The sequence below is a fragment of the Mus caroli genome, chromosome 9, assembly GCF_900094665.2.
Source record: "Mus caroli chromosome 9, CAROLI_EIJ_v1.1, whole genome shotgun sequence".
NCBI lineage: Eukaryota > Metazoa > Chordata > Mammalia > Rodentia > Muridae > Mus > Mus caroli.
The window spans coordinates 119,814,416-119,839,549 of record NC_034578.1 but is presented as its reverse complement, the minus strand read 5'-3'; the positions used below and the strand labels follow the sequence as shown (position 1 = coordinate 119,839,549).

The following is a 25,134-nucleotide window of genomic DNA, read 5'->3' as shown; positions in this document are numbered from 1 at the left end:
ATTTTGTATCTACTGTCATAGATTAATCACATAAGAAAAGCTATTATCAGCCAGGCATGGTGGCGCACGCCTTTAATCCCAGCACTCAGGAGGCAGAGGCAGGTGGATTTCTGAGTTCGAGACCAGCCTGGTCTACAAAGTGAGTTCCAGGACAGCCAGGGCTATACAGAGAAACCCTGTCTCAAAAAACAAAACAAAAACAAAAACAAAAACAAAACAAAACAAAACAAAACCCAAAAAACTAACCAACAAACCAACCAAAAAAAAAAAAAACAAAAACAAAAACTATTATCCCTAAATGCTGATGGATAGAAAAATGTAGCTGTAACTTGGCACAGATGTTTGTGCTTTCCAAGCTTAAAAGCTCCATAACATGGGTTGCATTTCACCTCCAGAATATGTTCTAAGGTCCTGCTTAATCAGTAGCAGCTTTATTACAATTAATTTTTGTCATTAGCATTGATCTGGTGTTTGACTTGTGTTGGATCTAAGTGGATCCATAACACAAAGGCTTTATCACACTGCTTACATTCATAGAATTTCTCTCCAGTAGGAATACTTTCATGACGATGAAGACTATAGAAATATGCAAAGGTGTCACCATATTAAATACATTCATGAGGTTTCTCCCCAGTATGAATTCTTTCATGCCTTTGAAAATGACTTTGACCTGCAAAGGTTTACCACACATTATATTCATAGAGTTTCTCTCAAATATTTCCTTTTATTATGCTGTGGACAGTACTATGTTGTGCAAATATTTTACCAAATTGGTTACATCCATAGGGTTTCTCTCCAGAATGTGTTCTTTTATGTCTTTGGAGATATCTGTGACATGTAAAGGCTTTACCACATTGGTTACATTCATAGGGTTTCTCTCCAGTATGTATTCTTTTGTGCACTTGTAGAGAACTTTGTTGTGAAAAGGCTTTATCACATTGATTACATTTGTAGGGTTTCTCTCCAGTATGCACTCTTTCATGTGTTTGGAGATGACTGTGATGTGCATAGGCTTTATCACACAGATTACATTTATAAGGTTTTTCTCCAGTATGTCTTCTTATATGTTTTTGAAGATTATTGTGACTTGCAAAGGCTTTATCACAGTGGTTACATTCATAAGGTTTCTCTCCAATATGTCTTTTATGTCTTTGGAAATGACTATGAAAAGCAAAGGCTTTACCACATTGGTTACATTCATAGCCTTTCTGTCCAGCATGTGTTCTTTTATGTATTTGAAGATGCTTACGGCATGGAAAGAATTTACCACATTGCTTACATTCATAAGATTTCTCTCCAGTATGTGTTCTTTTATGATACTGGAGACTATTTTGATAAGCAAAGGCTTTACCACATTGATTACATACATAAGGTTTCTCTCCGGTATGTGTTCTTTTATGTCTTTGGAGATGACTGTGACGTGAATAGGCTTTACCACATTGGCTACATTCATAGGGTTTCTCTCCAGTATGTGTTCTTTTATGAACTTGTAGAGTACTGTGTTGTGTAAAGGCTTTACCACATTGATTACATTCATAAGGTTTCTCTCCAGTATGTGTTCTTTTATGCCTTTGAAGACGACAATGACTTGCAAAGGCTGTACCGCATTGATCACATTTGTAAGGTTTCTCTCCACTATGTGTTCTTTTATGGATTCGGAGATGACAGTTCCATGCAAAGACTTTACCACATCGATTACATTCATAAAGTTTCTCTCCAGTATGCGTTCCTTTATGCCTTTGCAGATGACCATGCCTTGCAAAGGCTGTACCACAATGATTACATTCATAGGGTTTCTCTCCAGTATGACCTCTTTTATGCCTGTAAAGATAATTGGCACATGTGAAAGCTTTACCACATTCATTACACTGTTGAATTTTTTATCTGTATGAATTAATATTATAATTTGGTCTAATGGTAAAGAGGAATCAGATTCTAGGATTGTATCACTTTGTTTACATTCAATGTGTTCCCCCTTCATTATGAGTTCTTAGGCATCTTTGACAATACCTGTGCTGGTAAGAGCATTTATTACATGGCTCACATTTATAGCATTCTTTTTCTATATGAAGTTTTCATATATTTGAAGAAAACTGAAAGAACCCAAGAGATTTATCAAATTGTAAACTTGTACCATATTTAGAAAGTCTACTCCAAGTGGGAACTATTAGATATCTTCTAATTTTTTCTGGGAGAGAAAGAGGTACGTTGTTTCTTTGAATATCCCTAGGCTCAATGGTATGTATACATTGTGAAATATGATATACCCATTAAGAGGAGAATAACAAAATAAAGGTTTCCACATTGCATTCACACAGTTGGATTGTTGTTACTCACATACATGTGGTAAGGGATTAAGGTATCTAATTCTTGACTCTCATAAACTGCCCCTCTCACTACATTTAGCAATGTTACTACAAGAATATAAGTAATACCAGCTTTACTATGGACTATTTGCTCATTAGACTATTTTGAAGATATATTTACCACCTATTCTAAGTGTATACTTTTTAAAATATTTAAGTGATACAGATCAGAAGTTCTACAGCATAGCTCTAATAGGGCTATGATTCAAATGGTGATATCTGTTAAGGCATTGTTTCCTTGTCTCCTTTCTTAGAAGAATGCCTCTTAAACCAGGCAGCTGACATTGAGGTACATAGATTTATGGGACTATAATAACCATTAATATACGTAAAGAAAGACTTTATTTTGATATACTTAAAGAAGCAGTTGTTTAAGTTGTGGCTTTGAACTTCCAGAGCAGAGTAAAATTTCCTCAGAGCTATATTTGTATCAGCTTGCACATGAAAATTACCTTCCATCTCTTCTAGAACTTTGAAATTGTTCTTCAATATAATGGTCTTCCCAATTGTAGCCTAAAATGCAGTACCAAAAAATGTATATATTATTGGAAATTAAGGAAATTTTAAGTTACTATATCCAGTGAACGTTAGAACAATGTTTGATTTATTCACCTCATTTTTCTCATTCTCAATTGAAATAACAGAAGATCATCAATAACAAAGAAACATTTCTCCCCTTATTTTAAAAAGTCAACGAAAATCCACTATCTTACCTATAGCAGTGAGGTTCTCATAGGTCTCCAGCATCACCTCTTTGTAGAGACTCTTCTGGGAAGGATTCAGCAAAGCCCACTCTTCCCAAGTGAAATTCACATGCACATCAGCATAGGTCATTGCATTCTAAAATATCCCATTCGTGTGTAGAACAGAAAATATGATAGCGGCAATACTGTAAATGTATACTTCATTGACAATATATTCATATAATTCTGGTGCTTCCCCCACTTATTTCCTGACACAGTAATTCTAATGTAATTGCCAAGTCATTGTAGAAGGAAATATATAATAAGGTTCACCTCTGTCATTTTTGTGCCCTTTGAATAGGATATAGCCTTGCAGGAGAAATGCTAATCAAAAGAGAGAGAGAGAGAGAGAGAGAGAGAGAGAGAGAGAGAGAGAGAGAGAGAGAGAAGCAAAATGATCATACTGAGCACACATCAGAGATATTGTATGAACAATTAACAAATACAACAAATGATGGGCAGTCTGGGTGTACTGGCTCATGGCTTTAATCCTAGCACTCTCCAGGCAGGGGCAGTTGTATCTCATTGAGTTGTTTGCCTGGTTTGTGAAAGACAGCCAGAGATACATAACACCCTGAGTCCCCTACAAAAATCAATCAAACAAACAAAAAAGATGGAAAGAACTCACACAAGTTCATACATCCTTTGTGTTTCTGCATTCATCTTCCAGAAATCTGAAGTGTCCCATTTTAAATAGTTACATAAAGATTTAACTAAAAGGGAATGCATGTTTAAATAGTACCAAATAAACCAATAAAAATATTAGCAATGTAAATGAATCAGGAGTTAACAGCACTTGCTGGTCTTATAGGGGCTCACAACTATCCACTATTCCAAGTTTGGGAGTTCTGAGGCCATCTTTTGTCAAGGCCCATGGAAGAGTAACAGCAAATAGCTTTAGAATTCATGGAGTGTGGTGCACCAGTTAGCACAACCATGATGGAAGTGCCTCAGAGAGGCAGAGCCCTGAGGAATATGTGTCCTGAGGACTACATGAATACAGGCAAAATACTCATATTCATTAAAAAATTTTCAAAACAAACACAACATGTAGGAAACATATCACATATGTGAACTACAATGATTCAGAAGGCTCAGGTAGTATTAATGTCATGAATCTGGAATTTTGAAATTTGACAAAGCCATCCTGAGAAATAGACTCTGTCAAATTTCAAAATTCCAGATGTGAATGAAGATCAGCAAAAGAGCATATGTTTGACATGTACAAAAACTTACATTCCATCTAATAATATAAAAACAACAACAACAACAAAGCCAGGGATGTTGTCCCACATCTAATCCCAGCACTTGGGAGCCAAAACAGGTGAATTTCTAACTTCAAGACCTGCCTGGTCTACATATCTACTTTGAGGACAGCCAGGGCTACACAGAGAAACATTGTCTTCAAAACAAAAACAAAACAAAATTAAAAATATAAAAAACACTAGAATAGCAAATTAGCTTAGCATTGAATAGCAATTGCTTTTATTGTATCTCTTGTGATTTAGGGACAAAGTCTATAATGGTAAAGGCTGTGGCAGCATGAGAAGGAAGCTGACTGAGGAGATTCAACCACAACACAATAAACACACACACATACACACACAAAACTCAGGCCATGGGTTGAGTCTATAGACACTCAAATCCCATTCTCAATAAGGAATCTGAAAGGTTCCTCCTACAAAAACTTCCACAAGCTCCTCAAAGAAAGCCACAAAGGAGAGACAAGAGTTCAAAGGTATCATCCTATGTAGGATGTCTTTGATTTAATCAACTACATTCAGACCTGGTCACTAGAGGCTCATGGTCATCCTATTAAGAAAATGCATTGAGTCAAATTTTAATGATGCTAATAGCCTGTACACTGTTCAAATGTCCAAAGTTTATTCTGACACTCAAGACAATCAATTGAGCACATCTTGTAAAATCAGAAAACAAGTTATATCTTCCCAACATCATTGATATTGAACAATGTTGCTCAATATCAATGTTAGATATTACCTCTAATGACATGAACCAGCCCAGCCTGGTGTGGTTTGAATTGGGTCAAAGCATTGGATGTAGCTTTAAAGACTGGTGGTCTCTGGCCTTCTCGCTTTCTATACTGAATGCTTGCTGATGGCTTCTGTAGACTTAACAGTCTCTTGCTTATTCTGTGACTGAAAACTGCTGGCTTCTTTTCTCTTTAACTCTCTGTGGATTTTTCTTCCTTCCTTCCTTCCTTCCTTCCTTTCTCTCTCTCTTTCTTTTTTATCATATTCAACACAATGTATATTTTTATACCAATTTTTTAAATGATGGACATGTTATTAAATGAACATAAATAGATAAAGTCTTTTTGTTTGTTTGTTTGTTTTGCTTTTAGTAGAGCTTAAAATCTTGGCTCTTACTGTGGTACAAATCCAAAACATGAACAATTTTTAGACACTGGAGTTCATTGTAACAAGGCTGTACTTCAATGACCTCATATCATCAAAGGATTTTACCTCCATAGTAGCTAAGCTAAGAGTTGACAGTTCTGCTGCACCAAGGAATGAATTGTAGACAGGATTATTTGGATACAGATTTCCTGTTATGGTCAAAGCTATTTGACTTGAGTTATTGTCTTCATTCTTAGCCCACAGGGAAGAGGTTACGTTCATTTAAAAAATGGGTGCGTGTATTGAGATGGTCTATCCATGAGGTCATTCATCAACTGTTTCAATGAACAATGGTTCTGCTTAGAGGGTGGCACAGACATTAGGTGAGGTTAAGATTCTGGTTCATTGACTGTAATGATTTTGAAAAGCATTCATCTCAGAAAAAGAGTGACTTATAAGTTCCTCTTCTTCAAAATTGATGTAATAATTAGAAATATCAAGCAAAATATTCAGTCTCACTTTTTGTTGTTCTCTTACAAACTACCTCCCAAATTAATTGTATATGTTTCTCTTGGCTGTATAAATAATTCTGACATATGTAAGCTCTTCTGAAAACCACAGTATAGTGTTAAAATATCAAATAAGCTATTCTAATAATAGAGAGGCTGAAATAGAAGCACAATGTCAAGACCATTATGTGGTACACAGAAAGACACTGTCATGAACAAAAAAGCAGAAAGTGTCCATGGATTGTACAATATTGGACCTATTTCTCCAATTACCAAATTAGAGAGACCACTGGATAACAGCCAATAAATTTCTAATTCCTCATATTTGTGAATTTCAACCGATTAGGATATGTTATTTTCATGTTAGGATATTAATTTTCATATTAAGAGATATTAACAAAAACTAATTTTTACTTCCTGTTATTTTGTTGTTAGAGGTGGAATTATGTTTGTGTAGGTTTGTTGAAAGATTACTTTTTTGCTTTTTCAAGGGTGTAGTTTTGCTCCTTATGTGGCTGCTTTCCATCTATTATCCTTTGTAGGGCTTGATTTGTAAAAAGATATTGTGTAAATTTGGATTTGTCATGGAATACTTTGGTTTCTCCGTCTATGGTAATTGAGAGTTTTGATGGGTATAGTAGCCTCACCTGGCATTTGTGTTCTCTTAGGGTCTGTATGACATCTGCCCAGGATCTTCTAGCTTTCATGGTCTCTGGTGAGAAGTCTGCTGTAATTCTGATAGGCCTGCCCTTATATGTTACTTGACCTTTTTCCCTTACCACTATTAAAATTCTTTCTTTGTTTAGTGCATTTTTACACACACACACACACACACACACACACACACACACACACACACACACGTATGGATAGGACAGAGCTCCCAAAGCCAAACCATCCAACCAACAACTTTATTTCTTTTTCTCTGGCTTTCTTAGACAACTTTATCTCTTTTTATACATTCTTAGACAAAAAGTTCTTTAGAAAATTACCTCAGAGATAAAATGGTACATAAAATGTGAGTTACAAAAGGATGCTGATATTAAGTTCAAGACAGTGTTTCATTATAATATGCTTGTTATAAGTTCAAAGCAACAGTTTTTACATGGCCTTATCATAGTGCATAACTGTGACTTTATCTTTGTACCTAAATGTTTTTTCTTGAATATAAATATGTCCTAAGTCTATTTCTCTTTCTACTGTAATTATGAAAGCTCATGGTATTTCTTATTATACAATCTTTACTTACTATTATGAGAAGTGGGCACACCCTATTCTTGATTCTAACTTTGTTATATCTTTCTAGTGAAGCAACTAAGACTATTTCTTAAAACTTTCTTCCTAAAATTATTTGAATCAAATCAGGAATTCTATAGAATAATTGACTCATCTAAACAGCCTTAATTCATGAAAGTTCATTTTTATGTTGATCTGCAGGAAATCTGATCAATAGGGTTGACTAATGCACAGGGAAGGTTAATTAATAATGATAGGAAAGGCATATCAGCTGTAAGAAGCAATTCTGAGATGAAATCTCTTTGGAACCATGCCACTGAACTCACCTAATCATACACCATGCAAACACAGTGGGCCACCTCCAGGAAGGCCTGGATACTCCAAGCAAATGGACCTAATAATCAAGCCGGGATAGCCATTTTAATATCTAAGAAAACAGACTTCAAACAAAAATTAATAAAAGGAAATGAGGAGGGATACTATATATTCATTAAAAAAAAAAAACCCTACCAGGATAACATTTAAATTTTTAGCATCCATGCCACAAACATAAGAGCACCCACTGCTGTAAATGAAACACTTCTGCAGCTTAAATCACACATTGATCTTCAAGCACTGTATAGTGGGAGGCTTCAATACCTCACTGTAATCAATCAATAGGCCCTGCAGACAAAAACAAAACAGAGAAATGCTCTAGCTAACTGATATCATAAACTAAATGATCCCAACTTATATTTATAAAAGATTCTACCCAAACACAAAAGATATACCCTTTTGCCAGCAAGTCATGGAACTTTCACCAAAATTGATGACATACTCAAACAGTGCAAGTATCAACAGACACAAGAAAACAGAAAGAATCCCCTGCATCCCATCAGACGACCATGAATTAAAGCTGCACAGCATCAACAAGCGAAACAACAGAAAGCTTAAAATCTCAGGGAAACTGAACAACTCTCTGCTGAAGAAAAAACAGGTCAAGACAGAAATAAAGAAAAAAAATTAAAGACTTTCTAATATTCAGTGAAGATCAATAAATAACATTTCAGAACTTACAGGATACAATGAAAGTAGTGATAAGAGGACAGTTGATAGCACTAAGTGCATACATTTAAAAAATTTAGAGATCTCTTACTAGCAACTTAACAGCACACCTAAAAGCTCTAGAAAAAAAAAGAGAAGTAAGCACATCTATGAGGAGAAGACAGCAAAAGAGCGCACAAGTCAGTTAAACAGAAACAAAGAGAGCATTAAAAGAATCAATGAAACAGCTGATTTTAGGAAAAACAACAAAACAGACAAACCTTTATCCAAACTAAGTAAAAGAGAAAGAATATGCAAATTAAAAAACTTTGAGATGAAAAGGACACAACAATGAAGAAATCCAGAGAATCATAAGGACACATTTAAAAAACCTGTACTCCACCAAATTGGAAAATCTAAAAGAAATGGATATCTTGATAGGCATTACTTACCAAAGTTACATCAAGATCAAATCAACAATTTAAGTAGATCTATAACCCCTAGTGAAATAGAAGAATTTATTAAGACTCCCAAGCTAAAAAAGGGGGACAAAACCTCCAAAACAAGCATAACAAGGTTTAATGGTTTAGTACAGAATTCAACCAGACTTTCAAAGAGAGACTTAACACCAACTCTGAAACCCAAAGCAAATAAATACTTAACGAAGAAAGAATATTACAGACCAAGTTCCCTCATGAACCTAGATGCATAAATACTCAATAAAATATTGTAATCAATACTTAATCAAAGAACAGAAATGTTCAAGTAGGCTTCATCCCAGAGATGCAAGCATGGTTCCACATACGAAAACCAGTAAATGTAATCCACCATATAAGTAAACTGACAGGGAATAAAAGTCACAGGATCATCTCATCAGACATGGACCAAGCCTTTGACAAAATTCAACACCAATTCAGGATCAAAGTCTTGGAGAGATTATGGATACAAAGGACATACCCAAACATAATAAAGGAAATTTACAGCAAGCCTATACACAACATCAAATTAAATGGAAAGAAACTCAAAACAGTTCCATTAAAATCAGGAACAAGACAAGACTCTCCACTCTGTCCATATCTATTCAATATTGTCTTTGACGTTTTAACTAGAGCAAAGACAACTGAGAGAGACCAAAGGGATATAATTTGGAAAGGAAGAACTTGAAGTATCCCAATTGGCAGATGATATGATAGTATACATGAGTGACTCCAAAAATCCCACTACTAAACTCCTAAGGCTGAAAAACACATCCAGAAAAGTGGCTGGATCCAAAATTAATTCAAAAGAATCAATAACTCTCCTATAGAAAAATGACAAACTGAGAAATGAATCAAGCAAACAACCCCTTTTACAATACACTCAAACAATATAAAATATATTGGAATAACTCTTAAAAATAAGGTGAAAGACTTGTATGATAAAAATTTCAAGTTTTTGAAGAAGGAAAGTCAACAATATATCAGAAGATATAAAAAAAAAATCTCTGCTATTCCTGGATTGGCAGGATTAAAACAGTAAAAATGGCCATCCAACCAAAATCAATCTACAGATTAAACATAGTTCCCATCAAAATTCAAAAACAATTGTTTTATAGACCTTGAAAGAAAATTCCCACCTCATATGGAATAACCAAAACCCAGGGTAGCTAAACAAATCCTGAACAATATAGAACTGCATGATATTGGCAAAACACACACACACATTGATCGATGGAATCGAATTGAATACCCAGACATAATTCCATCTACATATGGACACCTGATTTTAGATAAGGAGTCCAGAAATACACAATGGAAAAAGGACAGTGCCTTCAACAAATGGTACTGGATAAAACTATATCTCTGCATGTAGAAGAATTGCAAAGGTCCATATTCATCATCCTGCACAAAACTCAAAGACATCAAAATATCACCAGACACACTGAAACTGAGAAAAGATATAGTGGGGAATAACTCGAATGACTATACTGGCTCAAATGACAACATTCTGAACAGAACATGAATAGTGTGTGCACTAAGATCAACAATTAATAAATGAGATTTCATGAAACTTAAAAGCTTCTGTAAGGTAAAATATCACAGTCAATGGACAAAAGAGATAGGTAAAGGAATGAGAAAAGATTTTTACCAACTCTACAACCAATAGAGACTTAATATACAAAATGTATAAAGGACTCAAGAAATTAGATGTATAAAGAATAAAAAAATTCAAATAAAAATAGTGTACTGATCTAAATAGAGAAATCTCAAATGGCTAAGAAACACAAATGTTGATCATCTTAGTCATCATGGAAATGCAGAAAAGTTTGCTGAGACTTCATCTTACACATGTCAGAATGGCTAAGGTCAATAATATGAGTAACAGCTCATGCTGGCAAAGATGTAGAGTAAGGGGAACACTCCTCCATTGCTGGTGGGAACACAAACTAATACAACCACTATGATAGGAAATCAATATTGTGATTCCTCAGAAAAAAAAAAAAAAAACCAAAAGCTCGGTATACCTCAAGACCCAGCTATACCTCTCTTGGGCTTAGACCCAAAAGTTCCATCCTAACACAAGGACACTTACTTGAGTACTATGTTCATAGTAATTATTCATTATAGTCAAAAACTGTAAACCATCCAGATATCCCTAAACAGAAGAAAGGATAAAGAAAATGTCATATATTTACACAATGGAGTATTATTCAGCTGCTAAAAAAATAACATCATGAAATTTATAGGAAAATAGATGCAACTAGAATAAATCTAAATGAGGTAACCAAGAACCAGACACACCAATATGGTATGTATTCACTTCTGAACAAATATCAGTTATTAGGTAAATGATAATCAAGCTATAATCCAGATTCAGAGAGTATAGGTAAAGTGGAGAGCTATAGTGAGAAGCATGGATCTCTTTGGAAATGAGAAATAGAATAGATTCTGTGAGTGGACTGAAAGTGATTGGGGACAGGAGTGAAAGGGATCAGTTGTGAAAGTGGAGAGAGTGCAGGGAGAAATATCTACAATTAGTGGGCATTTGGGGTTAGTGTAGAGACCTAGTACACTAGTAACTTCCTGGAATCTAAGAAGGTGACCTTAGTTAGGACTCCTAACTAAGTAATGAAGAATACAGAGTTTGAACTGCCATCATTTATAGCCAAGCAGGGCATATTCCCCGTGCTGAGACTGAGTCACATTCAGTTGAGTTGTTGGCAGCGGAGATCCCATGGAGATCCCTAAATAACCAAGGATGATGCTAGGACAGAAGGATACTCTCTGAAAACTGGCAGCAGGGCTGCATTGCTGAAGACAACTTTTACACAGCTCTCTGGATGTAGAGAGGTGAAGCAGATGCAGACTTAGAGACCCCACCCATGGGTTCTAGTCTCTGGGGTGAGAAGGAACAGCCTACAGAAAGAGAAACCTGGAATCAACCCTGGCTAAAAATCCTCAAACTAAAATCTGTCCTGCCTGCAAGATATGCAGGGGAATGGTGGCACCCAACTTCTTGGAGGGCAAACCAATGTTAGGTTTAACTTGAAGCTTACACTATGAGAGAGAACCTGTCACTTACACTACCTGGATGGCCAAAAATCTCAGAGTGGCAAGTATAGAGTTTTGCATGGGTATGTAATAGGTCCCCTGCTGATATAGTATGGCTGTTAGCATGCTGTTTTTGTGGGACTCCCAACAGTGACAGAAGCTATAGCTTTAACTCTCTCACACGCTCTTGAGATTCTTTCCTCCTATTGGGTTGCCTTGTCCAGACTCAATATGAGGTCTATTGCCTTGTCTTTTTGTATCTTGTTTGGTCTTGTTTGGCTATCCTCTATTAGAGTCTTGCTCTTTTCTAAAGAGAAAATAGAGGAAGGGGAGTAGATCTGTGGAACACGGAGAGTAGGCTGGACTTAGGAGGAGTGGAGCAAGGGGAAACAGTAGTCAGAATATATTATATGAGACAAGAATCTATTCCAATTAAAAAACATTAATTCCATTTTTCTTAAATGAAAAATGTAAAGAAGAAAAGTAATAATGGACAAAAAGAAGTGAAATAGTGAAAACAGGGAAAAAGCATGATTTTGACAGATATAATTCTCGTTCTGTATGGGTGAACATCACACAGGAGTTTATGACAAGCTCATTCTTGGCCCTGTATACATCTGTGAAATCAAAAGTTATGCTCTCCACAATGTGAAATATGTATCATGAAGGTCACAAACCCAGATCATTTTCTTGTGTTAGTTTTCAAATAATAGAACTACATATATAATGTTATATAGTATTGCTATATTATATACTCAATACATACAAACATATATAAAAAATTAAACGTCTATACACATTCTCAAAAGCAAAGATAAAAATGTCACTATCTAAGGTGGATTATTTGATTACAAGAAAACGAAGAGATGAGTCATTTATCTCAGACTATTACATTTTTGTCAAACTATAATTTATTGTCATTGTTTAAATTCAAACAAAACAAGTCAGTCTGTTGTTTAACTCCATTTTTTAATTTTTTCATGCAGCATAACTCATTGGCAGAAATCTCTCAAATTATCCAAATAAAACAAATGTCTGCATTTTTACAGTAAACTATGATAGCACATTTGCTCATTATCTTTGGAACACCTCTTGCTACAAAAGCTTGATATTTAATTTTTCTTCTCCACATACCAATTAAAAATGTTTGAAAAACTCTTTGAATATGATTTTTTTTAGCTAGATTTTGTGTTCTTTCTGCCCTTCATTTTATTTTGCTATCTGTAGTGTAGATAAGATGGCTGAAGTTCTCACACCAATCTGACAAATAAGAGTGCATTAAACATTAAAATCAAATGGAAGAAAAAAGTGGATTGGTTCAGTGTGTCTGGTTTTATGTGGAAGTCCTTGATCCACTTATATTTGAGCTTTGGGAGAGGGAAGAGAGAGGGGAAAAGGAGGGCCAAGATCAGGTATGGGAAGAGACAGGAGAGAAGTCCAGAGGCCCAGGAGAACGAAGGGAAATAGGTAGCAGTGGGGGGTGGAGAATGAGGGGGAAAACCACTAGAAAGTCCCAGATGCCAGGCATGTGAGAGGCTCCCAAGACCCAGGGGAGATGACATAGCTGAAAGGCCCAGCAGCAGGGAGATAGGACCTGAAGAGACCACCTCCAGTAGACAGATATGTCCCCCAGTTGAGGGATTAGGTCACCCACATCTCACATCTCACAATTTTTAACCTAGAATTGTTCCTGTCTAAAGGAAATGCAGGGACAAAAAAGTGGAGCACAGACTGAAGGAAAGGCCATCCAGAATCCACCTCACCTTGGGATCCATCCCATCCACATACATCAAACCCTGACATTATTGCTGATACTAAGATATGCTTGTAGAAAGGAGCCTGGTATGGCTGTCCTCTGAGAGGCTCTGCCATCAGCTGACTAAGACAGAATGCAGATACTCACAGCCGATCATTTGACTGACCCCAATGGAAGAGTTAGTGGGTAGGACTAAAGGAACTGAAAGGAATCACAACCCCATAGTAACAACAACAGTATCAACTAACTGGATGCCTCAGAGATCCCAGTGATTAAACCACCAACCAGACTATACATGAGACAGTCCATGGCTCCTGCTACATGTGTAGCAGAGGACTGCCTTATCTAGCATTACTGAGAAGACAGGTGCTTAGTCCTGTGGAGGCCTGATGCCGCAGAGAAGGGGGATCATAGATAGGTGAGACAGGAGTGGTGGGTAGGTGGGAGAACACCCTCTGAGAAGCAAAGGGGTGAGGGCTTGTGGAGGGGAGTCCGGAAAGGGTGACAACATTTGAAATGTAAACCAATAAAATAATTAATAAACAAAAACAGAGAAAGATGTGGATTTGTTGAAACTGCCTAAGCTGTAATTGCTTGATGTTTTGTAGTGGATACAGTACTGACTGTGAAAGTCTTTTATAAGTCTACAATCCACCTGCTGGATTATAATCGGTCTGCTCATACCCTGAGCAGACCTTGGGCATGAACTCTGCAGCCAGTCTCACAACACCCAGAGGAAGCTCCACTCCCAGGCCCTCTAACACTCCCAGGAGTGTGCCCTGAGCAGACTATGTCTCTAACTCCATAGCCAGTCCCACAACACCCATAAGAACCTCCACTCCTAGGCGCTCTAACAAGCCCACAATAAGAGGGACTTGATCACACCAGGATCTCAGGGTCCCAGAGGCAGCTTGACTCACAAGAGCTCTGACACACTCAGGATCTCAGGATCACAGAGACAGCTGAACTCTGAAGAGTTCTGACACAACCAGGATCACAGGAAGGACAGGCTCCAGTCAGATATAGTGAGGGCAGGTAGCACTAGAGATAATCAGATGGCAGGAGGCAAGCATAAGAACATAAGCAATAGAAACCAAGGTTACTTGGCATCATCAGAACCCAATTCTCCCACCATAGCAAGTCCTGGATACACCATCACACTGGAAAAGCAAGATTCAGATCTAAAATCACTTCTGATGATTGATGATGATGATGATGGTGATGATGATAGAGGACTTTAAGAAGGGCATAAATAACTCCCTTAAAGAAATACAGGAGAACACAGGTAAACATTTAGAAGCCCTTAAAGAGGAAACACAACAATCCCTTAAAGAATTACAGGAAAGCACAATCAAAAAGGTGAAGGAAATGAACAAAACCATCCAAGATCTAAAAATGGAAATAGAAACAATAAAGAAATCACAAAGGGAGACAACCCTGGTGTTAGAAAACCTAGGAAAGAGATCAGGAGTCATAGATGCAAGCATCACCCACAGAATACAAGAGATAGAAAAGAGAATCTTAGGTACAGAAGATACCATAGAAAACACTGACATAATAGTCAAAGAAAATGCAATATGCAAAAAGATCCTAACCCAAATCATCCAGGAAATTCAGGACACAATGAGAAGACCAATCTAAGGATAATAGGTATAGAAGAGAGTGAAGATTCCCAACTTAAAGGGCCAGTAAATATCTTCAGCAAAATTATAGAAGAAAACTCCCCTAACCTAAAGAAAGAGATGCCTATGAACATACAAGAAGCTTACAGAACTCTAAATAGAATGGACCAGAAAAGAAATTCCTCCCATCACTTAATAATCAAAACACCAAATGCATTAATCAAAAAAAGAATTTTAATAGTGGTAAGGGAAAAAGGTCAAGTAACATATAAAGGCAGGCCTATCAGAATTATACCAGTCTTCTCACCAGAGGCTATGAAAGCTAGAAGATCCTGGGCAGATGTCATACAGACCCTAAGAGAACACAAATGCCAGCCCAGGCTACTCTACCCAGCAAAACTCTCAATTACCATAGACAGAGAAAATAAGATATTCCATAACAAAACCAAATTTACACAATATATTTCCATAAATCCAGCCCTACAAAGGATAATAGATGGAAAACACCAACACAAGGAAGGAAACTACACCCTTGAAAAAGCAAGAAAGTAATCTTTCAACAAACCCAAAAGAAGATAGTCATACAAACATAAGTTTACCTCTAACATCAAAAATAACAAGAAGTAACAGTCACTTTTCCTCAATATCTCTTAACATCAATGGACTCAATTCCCCAGTAAAAAGACATAGATGTCTTTAAATAATATAAAAATTAAGAAAAATGTCTATAATCCTTTAACCATTGGTATTGTCTTCATTCATTTAGAACAGTGTCCTCCTAAGGCACCCAGCTTGTCCTCAACAAATGAGCATTTAGATTATTTTCATATTTAGGCCACCATGAATATAACTGCAATGAGCATGAGAATTCCGATACTTCTTAAAACTAATTTCAAGTGCATTTGATTGTGTGTGTATAAGAAATTAAACACAGACTTCACAACTCTACTATGAGTGACCCCTTAAACTCTTGTGTTTCTTACCCTCCAGCTACTACTGATCTCCCAAACATAGAGGTCCCATGCACTAGAACTCTCTTTGGAAATGGAAGTGATCAGAAAAGTGGGCTATTGCTCTGCAGCTTCTTATGACCCCTTGTGGTTTCCGGTAAACCCAGCCCCACTGAAGCATATACACAAAATCACGTTAAAGAATAATTTAATGTCTACTTCCTGTCACATGAACTATGGCACAAGATACAGAAGTTGCCCTACCCACCTACCCATCATCATGTACACCTAGCAAAACTCTGCATCTCAGAAACTCATTTTGCACCTTAAAATTTAATTTCCTTGAATCATGCCATTGTGCCTGGTGGCAGAAGATTCTGATCAAGTACAGCTGAAGGATGATCCCCACCACCTCCTTTCAACTACTTTCAAAACTATTCATAAAATTTATCACATAAAACTGAATGTGGAATGCGAGTTTCAAATTTTCTAGAAACCAGACCTTTGGTTTTCCAATCTGTCTTCCAACTGTACACCAAAAGCAATGCCTGTGTGTGCATTCTGGTTAGTAATATTATTTGCACCACAGCTTTCCACTGCTAGGGTTGCAGTCTCCCCACCCCAAGAGTAAGATTCCCAGGTCATCACATGTACTAATGGAACCAGAGTCTCACCTACAGGCCATCTCAGTCCAAGCAGATGAGACTCTGATAGCTCAGCAGACATGCTCCTCCTGGTCTGGAGATATTGGCCCATGTACTCATCATGGCATGGCTTATGGTCTCCCTCACAGCTTCCTACAGCTACATCAGAGAAGAATTCGAGAAAGAACCTGCAAGCTACTGCCCACTGGTGCTCCTGACTGCTAGGCCTGCCTAGAGTTCTTCATTAGCTCAGAGTACCAGCCAACTGGGCCCCAAGACAGTAGCAGCTCCTCTACTGGAGATCAGAGATCAAATGACTCAGATAGCTGAGGCCTTCTCAGTTCTGCCCTCCCACTGTAGGGACAGACAGAGCCCTAGTCTGGGAAATTTGTATTTTAGTAAAATTCTCCAGTGTCCCAGAGCACTTCCTGTTGATCTTCAAGGTGCAGGGTCCATGATGTGCACATATCATTACAGACAGAATGTATAGTGCAGCCATCTCTACCTCATAGCTGGGAAGTCCTATAGCTAAACTTCAGTCAAATCACATAGTAACCACAATTAAAGCAAAGAGTGGCCATGAATTTGAAAGCAAGGAGCAGTAGTTGGGAGGTAAATGAGAAAAATAAATAAATAAATAAATAAATAAATAAATAAATAGGAAAGGACACGGCAGCTCCTAGGAATGATGGGGTAGAAAGTTTATTATAGATAAAAGGGAGAGTATAGCCAGGGCAGGGGCATCTGGGAGAGTCCAGAGTGGACATGACCCTGAGCCACGTGAGGAAAGGGTGAAAGGCAGAGTCGGTAGCTAGACTTAAGAGGCCAGGAGGGTAAAATGATAGATGAAAAAAACCAGGTAACTAAAATGGCTCGATTACATAAGGAAGAGCAGCTGGGAGAAGGACAGACTAACCCCTGGGCTAGAGGGTGGGGTCTGCCAGGCATACCCTGTAACAGACAGGGACTAAGGAATGCTGGGGAACCTGACAGCCAGCTCTGCTTTGATTTGTTAAATAGGCACCTCAGCTATTTTCTTCAGGGCATGAGACTTAATGGTAGGAAAAATGAGAAGGTTGAAATGATTTAATTATAATCCTAAAAATTATTTTAAAAAGTTGAAATTAGGCTTTATGATCCACCATTCTTCAGGGGCTAGACATATGTATTAGAGCACATCAAGAATTATTCATACCTTTCTCTGAGGTTGTGCATTTTCACACAGGAAAAATAGCATTTCTGCTATGCATAGCCACACCAGGTTGTCCAGATTTTCTGTGCTGGATGAACTAGTGAAACTACAGAAATTTGGTTTCTAGAAATAAGTTCAGTTTCTCATCCAGATTCTCAATTGCCCTGGCCTGTGAACTCCCCAAAATGACCAGTTTGAAATTTTACTGATTGTCTAAAATTGATTACCACACTTTTCACTGCAAATGCCAACTACTGACAAAGCAGGAAAGTTCTCTCCTTCCTTCCTCCCTGTTCCTTTCTAAGCTGTGACCAGCTTCAAAAGTTGTCAGCGAACTTAGTTCGTACACAGGTCCCTTAAAATACACACACACACACACATATATACACACACACACATATATATATATATTTCATTATGTATAGTGTCCTGTCTGCATATATGCCTGTATTTGAGGGTACCAGATCTCGTTACAGATGGTTGTGAGCCACCATGTGGTTTCTGGGAATTGAACTCAGGACCCCTGGAAGAGCAGTCAGTACTCTCTAACCTCTGAGCCATGTCTCCAGCCCACACAGGTCCCTCTTTATTTGTAATCCCCCACCCCAAAACCCAGGGAGGTTGGAGGACACTCACTCACTGGTGTCTTCTCCTTTGCACTGACCAGTCAGGGCCCAGCCTGAAAGAAGTTGCAGGACTGTCTTCCAGGCACTGGGCAGCAGAGATAGTGTTGGTTGTGACCCTGTAATGCCCTCTCTGAAAAGCTTCTTAGAGGCCTGCTCTTTGATATGAGGATGGACCTAGTGGCGGATTGTAAATCAGAGTTGTTTCCTTTGTTATGGTTTGGAGACAAATGTCTGGACAATCCTGGTGAATAAATCATGCCTGGTTGGCATACTACTTATCTGTGGGGTGTTTTAGAGGCAGTCCTTCCTCCCTCAGCTAAATTCTAATTGTCGCCATTTACTATTTCCTATCCTTTCATCATCAATCCTAGTTTTCTACATCCACAGATTAATATTAGAATGCTACTCAACACACGAGATGCCTTTTACAATCTACACAAAATTAACTCCAAATGGATCTTACAACTAAACGTTAAATGCTAAGGGCAGAACTTGTAGAAGACACTAGAGAAGTCGGGGCTTTCCAAGTTTGGCATCCTGACAATGATGTTTCTACACACAAGTTCCTGTTCTAAATGCTTTGCCGTAGATACAAGCCCCACAGTGAAGTTATTCAGAGGACACTACCGGGTCCAGGAAGTGTCTGGAATCCCAATGGATCTTACAGATTGCTGCATCAGGAGGCTGCTTACCACCCACTTCAGCTCCCGCGGATCAACTGCCTGCCCCTCCCCATTGCTTGCAGTGACCCTAAGCTCACTGTGTAGTAATTGTGCCAGCCCGCTGTTTTCCAACCCAGCCTCCGGGAGGGCCTAACACTTCAGTTCCAGAGGCTCAGCTGCCTGCTTCTCCTCTTTATCGGCAGTGAGTGACCCAGCGCTCACCATGTCGCAACTTCGGAGCGCGCCTCACAGCACCCAGCAGCAGGGCTCAGAGCACCGAACCAACCGCTCAAGCCTGCTCAGCTACAGGGAACCTGCAACATGGCACCCGGAAAAACTCTCCTTGTCACCTCACTAGCAGATCCGCCTGGAGGCCCTGATTGGCCAGTGAGTCTTGAGTGACCATGAACACCTCCCTTAGTGTTTGAGTGTCTTAAAGGAACACAGCATACTGTTTTCTGGCTCAGGTTTCACGACCAAGGACAAAATGTTTCCAGATCTGCAGTGGCTGCATTCTATAGCACTTGTGCCTGTCTTCCAATAGCCTACCTGACTGTTTTCCCACCCAGCCCTGGGGAGACTCCACCACTTCAGCCTCAGTGACTCAGCTGCCTCCTCCTCCTCCTCCTGCTCCTCCTCCTCTTCTTCTAAAGGTCAATTTAGGGGCATGCCTGTCACTTCTTCCTCCTGGAATCAAGGTAGATAGCTTGCATAGCTCCTTACTGAACTTGCAGTGGAGTTATTAATCTGTTCCACAAGTAAAAGGGTGCCCAGAATATTAACAATTAAAAAGAGATTTTTAGGAAACAAGAGTTTTGTTTTGTGGCCTTAGATAAAGTGCAGATACTTCTCATGTGGTAGGTATGAGACGACGCAGGAAGAAAAGCAGGAAACAGATGGCACTGGTGAACACTATTGTTAGCAGCATATCTTCCTGGGTGAGAAGGTTTAAAATCAAAACAAAATAAAAATAAAAGAAAGTTGCATTAGTAAAGGTTCTTTAGATGAACATACCTGGAAAAATGAATCTATATGTATGTAGAAAATGGATTTATTAGAATGTCTCTAGGCTCTGGGTCACCTAGTTCACCAATGGCTGTCTGCCAATGGTAACTTAAGGAATCCAGTAGTGGATCCTTAAGTTACCATTGTTGCTGGATGTTTCGGCATATACCAGAATTCTGAAGACATGGACTCTAATGTCAGAAAGAAAAAGAAAAGGAAAGGAAAGGAAAGGAAAGGAAAGGAAAGGAAAGGAAAGGAAAGGAAAGGGAAGGGAAGGGGAAGGGAAGGGGGAGGGGGAGGGGGAAGGGGGAGGGGGAAGGGGAAGGGGAAGGGAAGGGAAAAAGAAAAACTCTGAGGAGCTTTTGGGGCTGCTTGGCAGGAATCTGACATTGGCCAAGAACAAGGAAATGGGCTTCAAGTAGGAATATGACATTAGGCCATGGCACGGAAATAAGTTCAGGCAGGAATCTAATTTCAGGGTGGAACGAAAGAAGTAGGCTTCAGGCAAAAATCTGATTTGGGGCTTGGACAAGGAAGTAGGGTCAGAAATTTTGGTCATCCTGATAAGCCCTTGGAAACAGGAGTGATCACGGGACTTTGCTTATTGCTTTGCTTGTTCCTTAACTATTTGTGTTTATTGTACTTCTTGCCCTTATTACTTGCATGTAATTAAAATGGTATAAAAGCGAATTGGAAAAAAAAACCTGCTTTCAGTCTCAGAATTGACTGAGGTCATGCTGCAGTATTGTCTAATTGTCTTTCTTTTCTGTCCTCGCTCCTACGCTGGAGAACCTGTTGACTGACTGAGATGGCTTGGTGAAAAAGAAAGAGAAAGAGAAAGAGGAAGAGGAAGAGGAAGAGGAAGAAAGAGGAAGAGAAAGAGAAAGAGAAGAGAAAGGGGAGAGAGAGAGAGAGAGAGAGAGAGAGAGAGAGAGAGAGAGAGAGAGAGAGAGGAAAAGGAAAAGGAAAAGGAAAAGGAAAAGGAAAAGGAAAAGGAAAAGGAAAAGGAAAAGGAAAAGGAAAAGGAAAAGGAAAAGGAAAAGGAAAAGGAAAAGGAAAAGGAAAAGGAAAAGGAAAAGGAAAAGAACTTGCTAGCCAGAGGTAGGGCAAGCTGACAAAGAGAAAGAGCTACCATCTTCACTGTCCTTTGTATATGCAGCTGCCACCAGAAGCTGTGGCCTAGATTAAAGCTGGATTTTAGCACCTGAAAAGATCCAGATTAAGGAAGGGTTTTCCCACTTCAAAAGCTCTAATTAAGGAAAATTTTCCATGGTATCCAACTTTTGGGTTTCAGTTAATTCCAGCTGTAGTCCAGAATAGCCAAGACAGAAGAGCTGAGAAAGACTTTTCTCCTATGGTAGACAAGGAGAGCATGGGAGTCATTTCCAAAGCAATAATTTTCTTCAACAAAGGAAGCACAGGGATTTTACTGAGGGAGTCTGGATATGTTCACAAATAGGGTTTCCTATTCCTATAAATGTTAAGTCAAATCCTCTGCTGAACATGGTCACAATGTCAAAGCAGAGATATTAAGGGCATTCTTAGCTCAAAGTCAGCAAAAAACATATGTAAATTATAAAATGATGAACAGAAATGCCTCTGGAGTGTTCACCATGTACTACAAGGTCTTAGCTGAAAAGCAAGTAAATGACACTGTGAGAGTAGATTTCTCAGGAGTCAATGCGACCTGCCAATCATGATGCATGATGTAACAGATAGAGGTATCAATGCCACAATCCTCACATATACAAAGACAGAGAACACAAATTCAGAAAACATCAAGGAAAAGTCACCTGTTAGCACTGTGCACTGTTCTTAGAAGAACAGTTTGCTTAGATATTCAAATCTCACAATAAGGCTGCTTTAGCCTCTAAGCAGGCTGTCTCAGAGGAAGGCCACAACTACTTTTAATCAAGACTAGAAGGAGTTCATTTTAATTAGCTTTGACTGCTCTCTGTCTTAGGGCTGACTTCACTATATAAAATTCTATTTTTAAGCTTTGTTTTTATTTGTGTGTGTGTGTGTGTGTGTGTGTCTGCATGCATCTTTGTAGAGTACTAACAGAGGCCAGAGGAAGGCAGGAGATGCCTGGAACTGGAGTTTCAGCAAATGGTTAGCTACTATGTGATTTTTGGGGATGTAACCTGTGTTCTCTGTAACAATACCCATTTCTCTTAATTGCTAAGCTATCTCTCTAGTCATTTTTTATTTAAAATTTATTTTTGTATATTTTAATTCAAATATATTGTTTCACTTTCCCCACTCCTGTCCTCTCTTCATAACTTCCCAAATTCTTCCCAACCAATTTCTTCCTTGTTAAGTATTGTGAATAAGTATGCTCAGATATATGAATAAAACTTGCTGAGTGTTGTTTTTAACAAAATCTTAGTTGTTTGATTTTTACCAATGAAGACTTGGAGCCAGATGCTGGGGTGAAAGCCTGCTAGCTCAGAGATGAAGAGAAAGCACACAGCATTTCTCTGTCCTTCATCTTCAGTCAATGTTCAAAAAGGAAAAGAGAGTTTTCCTTCTCCACTCTGTTTCTAACAAACCTTCAAACTGAATGTTTCTACTTCCTGTGCATCTCTCTGTCTTCCTGACTTCCTCCTACTCTCTCTGTCTTTTTTTCTTTGTTCACTCTCTGTCAACTGCTTTCTCTGCCCCTTGACCTATAGTTTGCTTTATTCTTGTTTACAATAAACAGAAAGCTCTTGGATCAAGGGTATGTGCTAGGGTTGAACCACATCACAACTAGAAAACAGGTTTTTCCAGTAAATAACACAGCCTCAGTGTGCACAGTGTGATCAAATATCCTGCAACAGCTGATTCCATTTCTGTTGGCTGCATGTATATGGTTTCAGGACTGACCACATTGCATTGGATAGCCAAAGATGGAACTTGTGGTGGTTTGAATATAGTTGGCCCAGAGAGTGGCATTATTAGGAGGCGTGGCCTTGTTGAATATAGTGTGGGGGTGGGTTTTAAGGCTTCTATGCTTAGGCTCTGCCCAGTATGAAATGGGATACTCCTCCTGGCTGCCTGTAGAAAACAGTCTCCTTCCGGATGCCTTCAGATCAGGATATAGAACTCTCAGTTCCTTCTCCAGCACCATGTATGCCTGTGTGCTGCCATGCTTCCTGGCTTGATGATAATGGACTGAACCTCTGAAACTGTTAGCCAGTCCCAATTAAATGTCCTTTATAAAGTAACCTTGGTCATGGTGTCCATTAACAGCAATGGAAACCCTAAGACAGAACTCATCTTTGCTAATTTTCCCACCTACAAGAGAGTTCTATTCTTTAATGAGCAACAGGATGTTGAAGGCACAAATGTCCTTGCTCCCACAGATCACTAGGAAAACAAGGAATGTCAAACACACAGGGACTTCTCAATGAAGGAGATAAAATACCTGCATTCAATTCAAAAGTTTGGGAGTACATTTTGTTAATGATCTGGTGACCTCTTTGCTATCTGTGCAGCCAGACCCTACCCATTCTCCAGAATGATTATTCCAGGCTCTTCCCTAGACTATTACCCATCGTTAGGGGAGATGCCATATATATTTTATGGCTGGTTCATCTCTATGCTATAGGTTAGAGTGCACATTAAATTCTAGGCCTTTTGGCTATGGAACCCACCCTCAGGGTCACATAGACTTTGTAAAAGAATTCCTATGTAGTCACACCTTAAGCATTACTATGCATTTGGTATTGGACTGATTGTTCCCTGGAAATCTTTTCCAAAATTGTACTGTGTTTCAAATATGGTGTCAATGAACTGCCTAGTATTAAACTCCCCACTCTGATTCCTCAAGTCAATTTGTACCCGGTTTCATTATCATCTCTTAGTCTGTGGTTTGTTTCCCTCTCTGATTCCTGCAGGGACACCCCCACCCCCACCCCCAGCCCCTCACCAGAAGACTTCCCCATCAAGAGACCTAGAATGCCTTGGACAGGAAATATTATTAGAAACAGAAGACTTGGGAGTGGAAAATACCTCAGAAGCTAAGAACACTGAAGTTTTTCTCAGAGCACTCAGGTTTTATTCCCAGTACACAGGGCAGCTCATTACTATTTGTAACTGAAATTCCAGAGTTCTGACATCACCTCCTGATATCCCTGTCCAAGAGGCATGAATGGGGTACAAAGATACTCACACTAATAAAATAACATCTAAAATTCTTTGTGTGTGTGTGTGTGTGTGTGTGTGTGAGAGAGAGAGAGAGAGAGAGAGAGAGAGAGAGAGAGAGAGAGAGAGAGAGAGAGAGAGAGAGAGAGAGAGAGAGAGAGAGAGAGAATTTGCACTGTAAAGCCTACCAGCTCAGTTTTTGAAGAAACCCCATTTTGTGCAAGACTGGCTAAACTCCAACTCCAGGAAGAAAATCACAAAGTCCACTTGAGCAAACATCCTACGGCAACGCCCCCCTGCCCCAAAATCAGGTTACAGTAGCATAGTCAAAGTACATATATAACCTAAGACATCTTGCAGAGATTAGATAACCTAACTATCCTGTTTGTCAGGCAATTTTGCCCCCATGTATGGCTCCTGCAGATTAGGCTAGAAATACAGGTTTTGTTTTGTTTTGTTTTGTTTTGTTTGTTTGTTTTTTACAATATTAACTTGCTGACTAGTATTCACCTCCGTAGTATAAAGGTCAAATGGACCTTTTAAAAAAAGGTGAGTATTATGGTGTCAAGTGTTAGAAGGAATCACCAAAATGTCATGAGATAAAAATATATTTCATGGCTGAGTAAATCTTGCAGTCTCTTCTCAAGTAAGAGTAAGATGTTTCCCTGATTAAAATTGGAGGAACATTTTTATATTGAAGCTCAAGGCTGAGGGACATAGCAAGTGATAACAAAAGTAAAGTATTTTACCGTTTGTAATTAGGTTAACCACCAGCCAGTTCT

General features: G+C 38.6%; 1 protein-coding gene across 12 annotated transcripts; it reads right to left on the bottom strand.

Annotated features, from left to right (window-relative positions):
- Positions 1-234: 234 nt before the first annotated feature.
- LOC110301497 (zinc finger protein 431-like) lies at positions 235-19,819 on the bottom strand. 12 transcript variants are annotated; one of them, XM_029481692.1, is made up of 7 exons: positions 18,568-19,563; positions 10,809-10,871; positions 7,725-7,877; positions 7,541-7,608; positions 3,080-3,255; positions 2,819-2,879; positions 235-1,821 (listed from the first exon to the last, which is right to left on the bottom strand). In XM_029481692.1, exons 5-7 carry the CDS (start codon positions 3,198-3,200, stop codon positions 711-713), a joined length of 1,293 nt encoding a protein of 430 aa, XP_029337552.1. In that variant the 5' UTR covers positions 3,201-3,255; positions 7,541-7,608; positions 7,725-7,877; positions 10,809-10,871; positions 18,568-19,563; the 3' UTR covers positions 235-710. The 12 variants fall into 12 exon arrangements, with proteins under 12 accessions (XP_029337552.1, XP_029337553.1, XP_029337555.1 ...); XM_029481693.1 differs by having other exon boundaries at positions 3,080-3,206; XM_029481695.1 differs by having other exon boundaries at positions 19,442-19,563.
- Between the last annotated feature and the right edge of the window lie 5,315 nt (positions 19,820-25,134).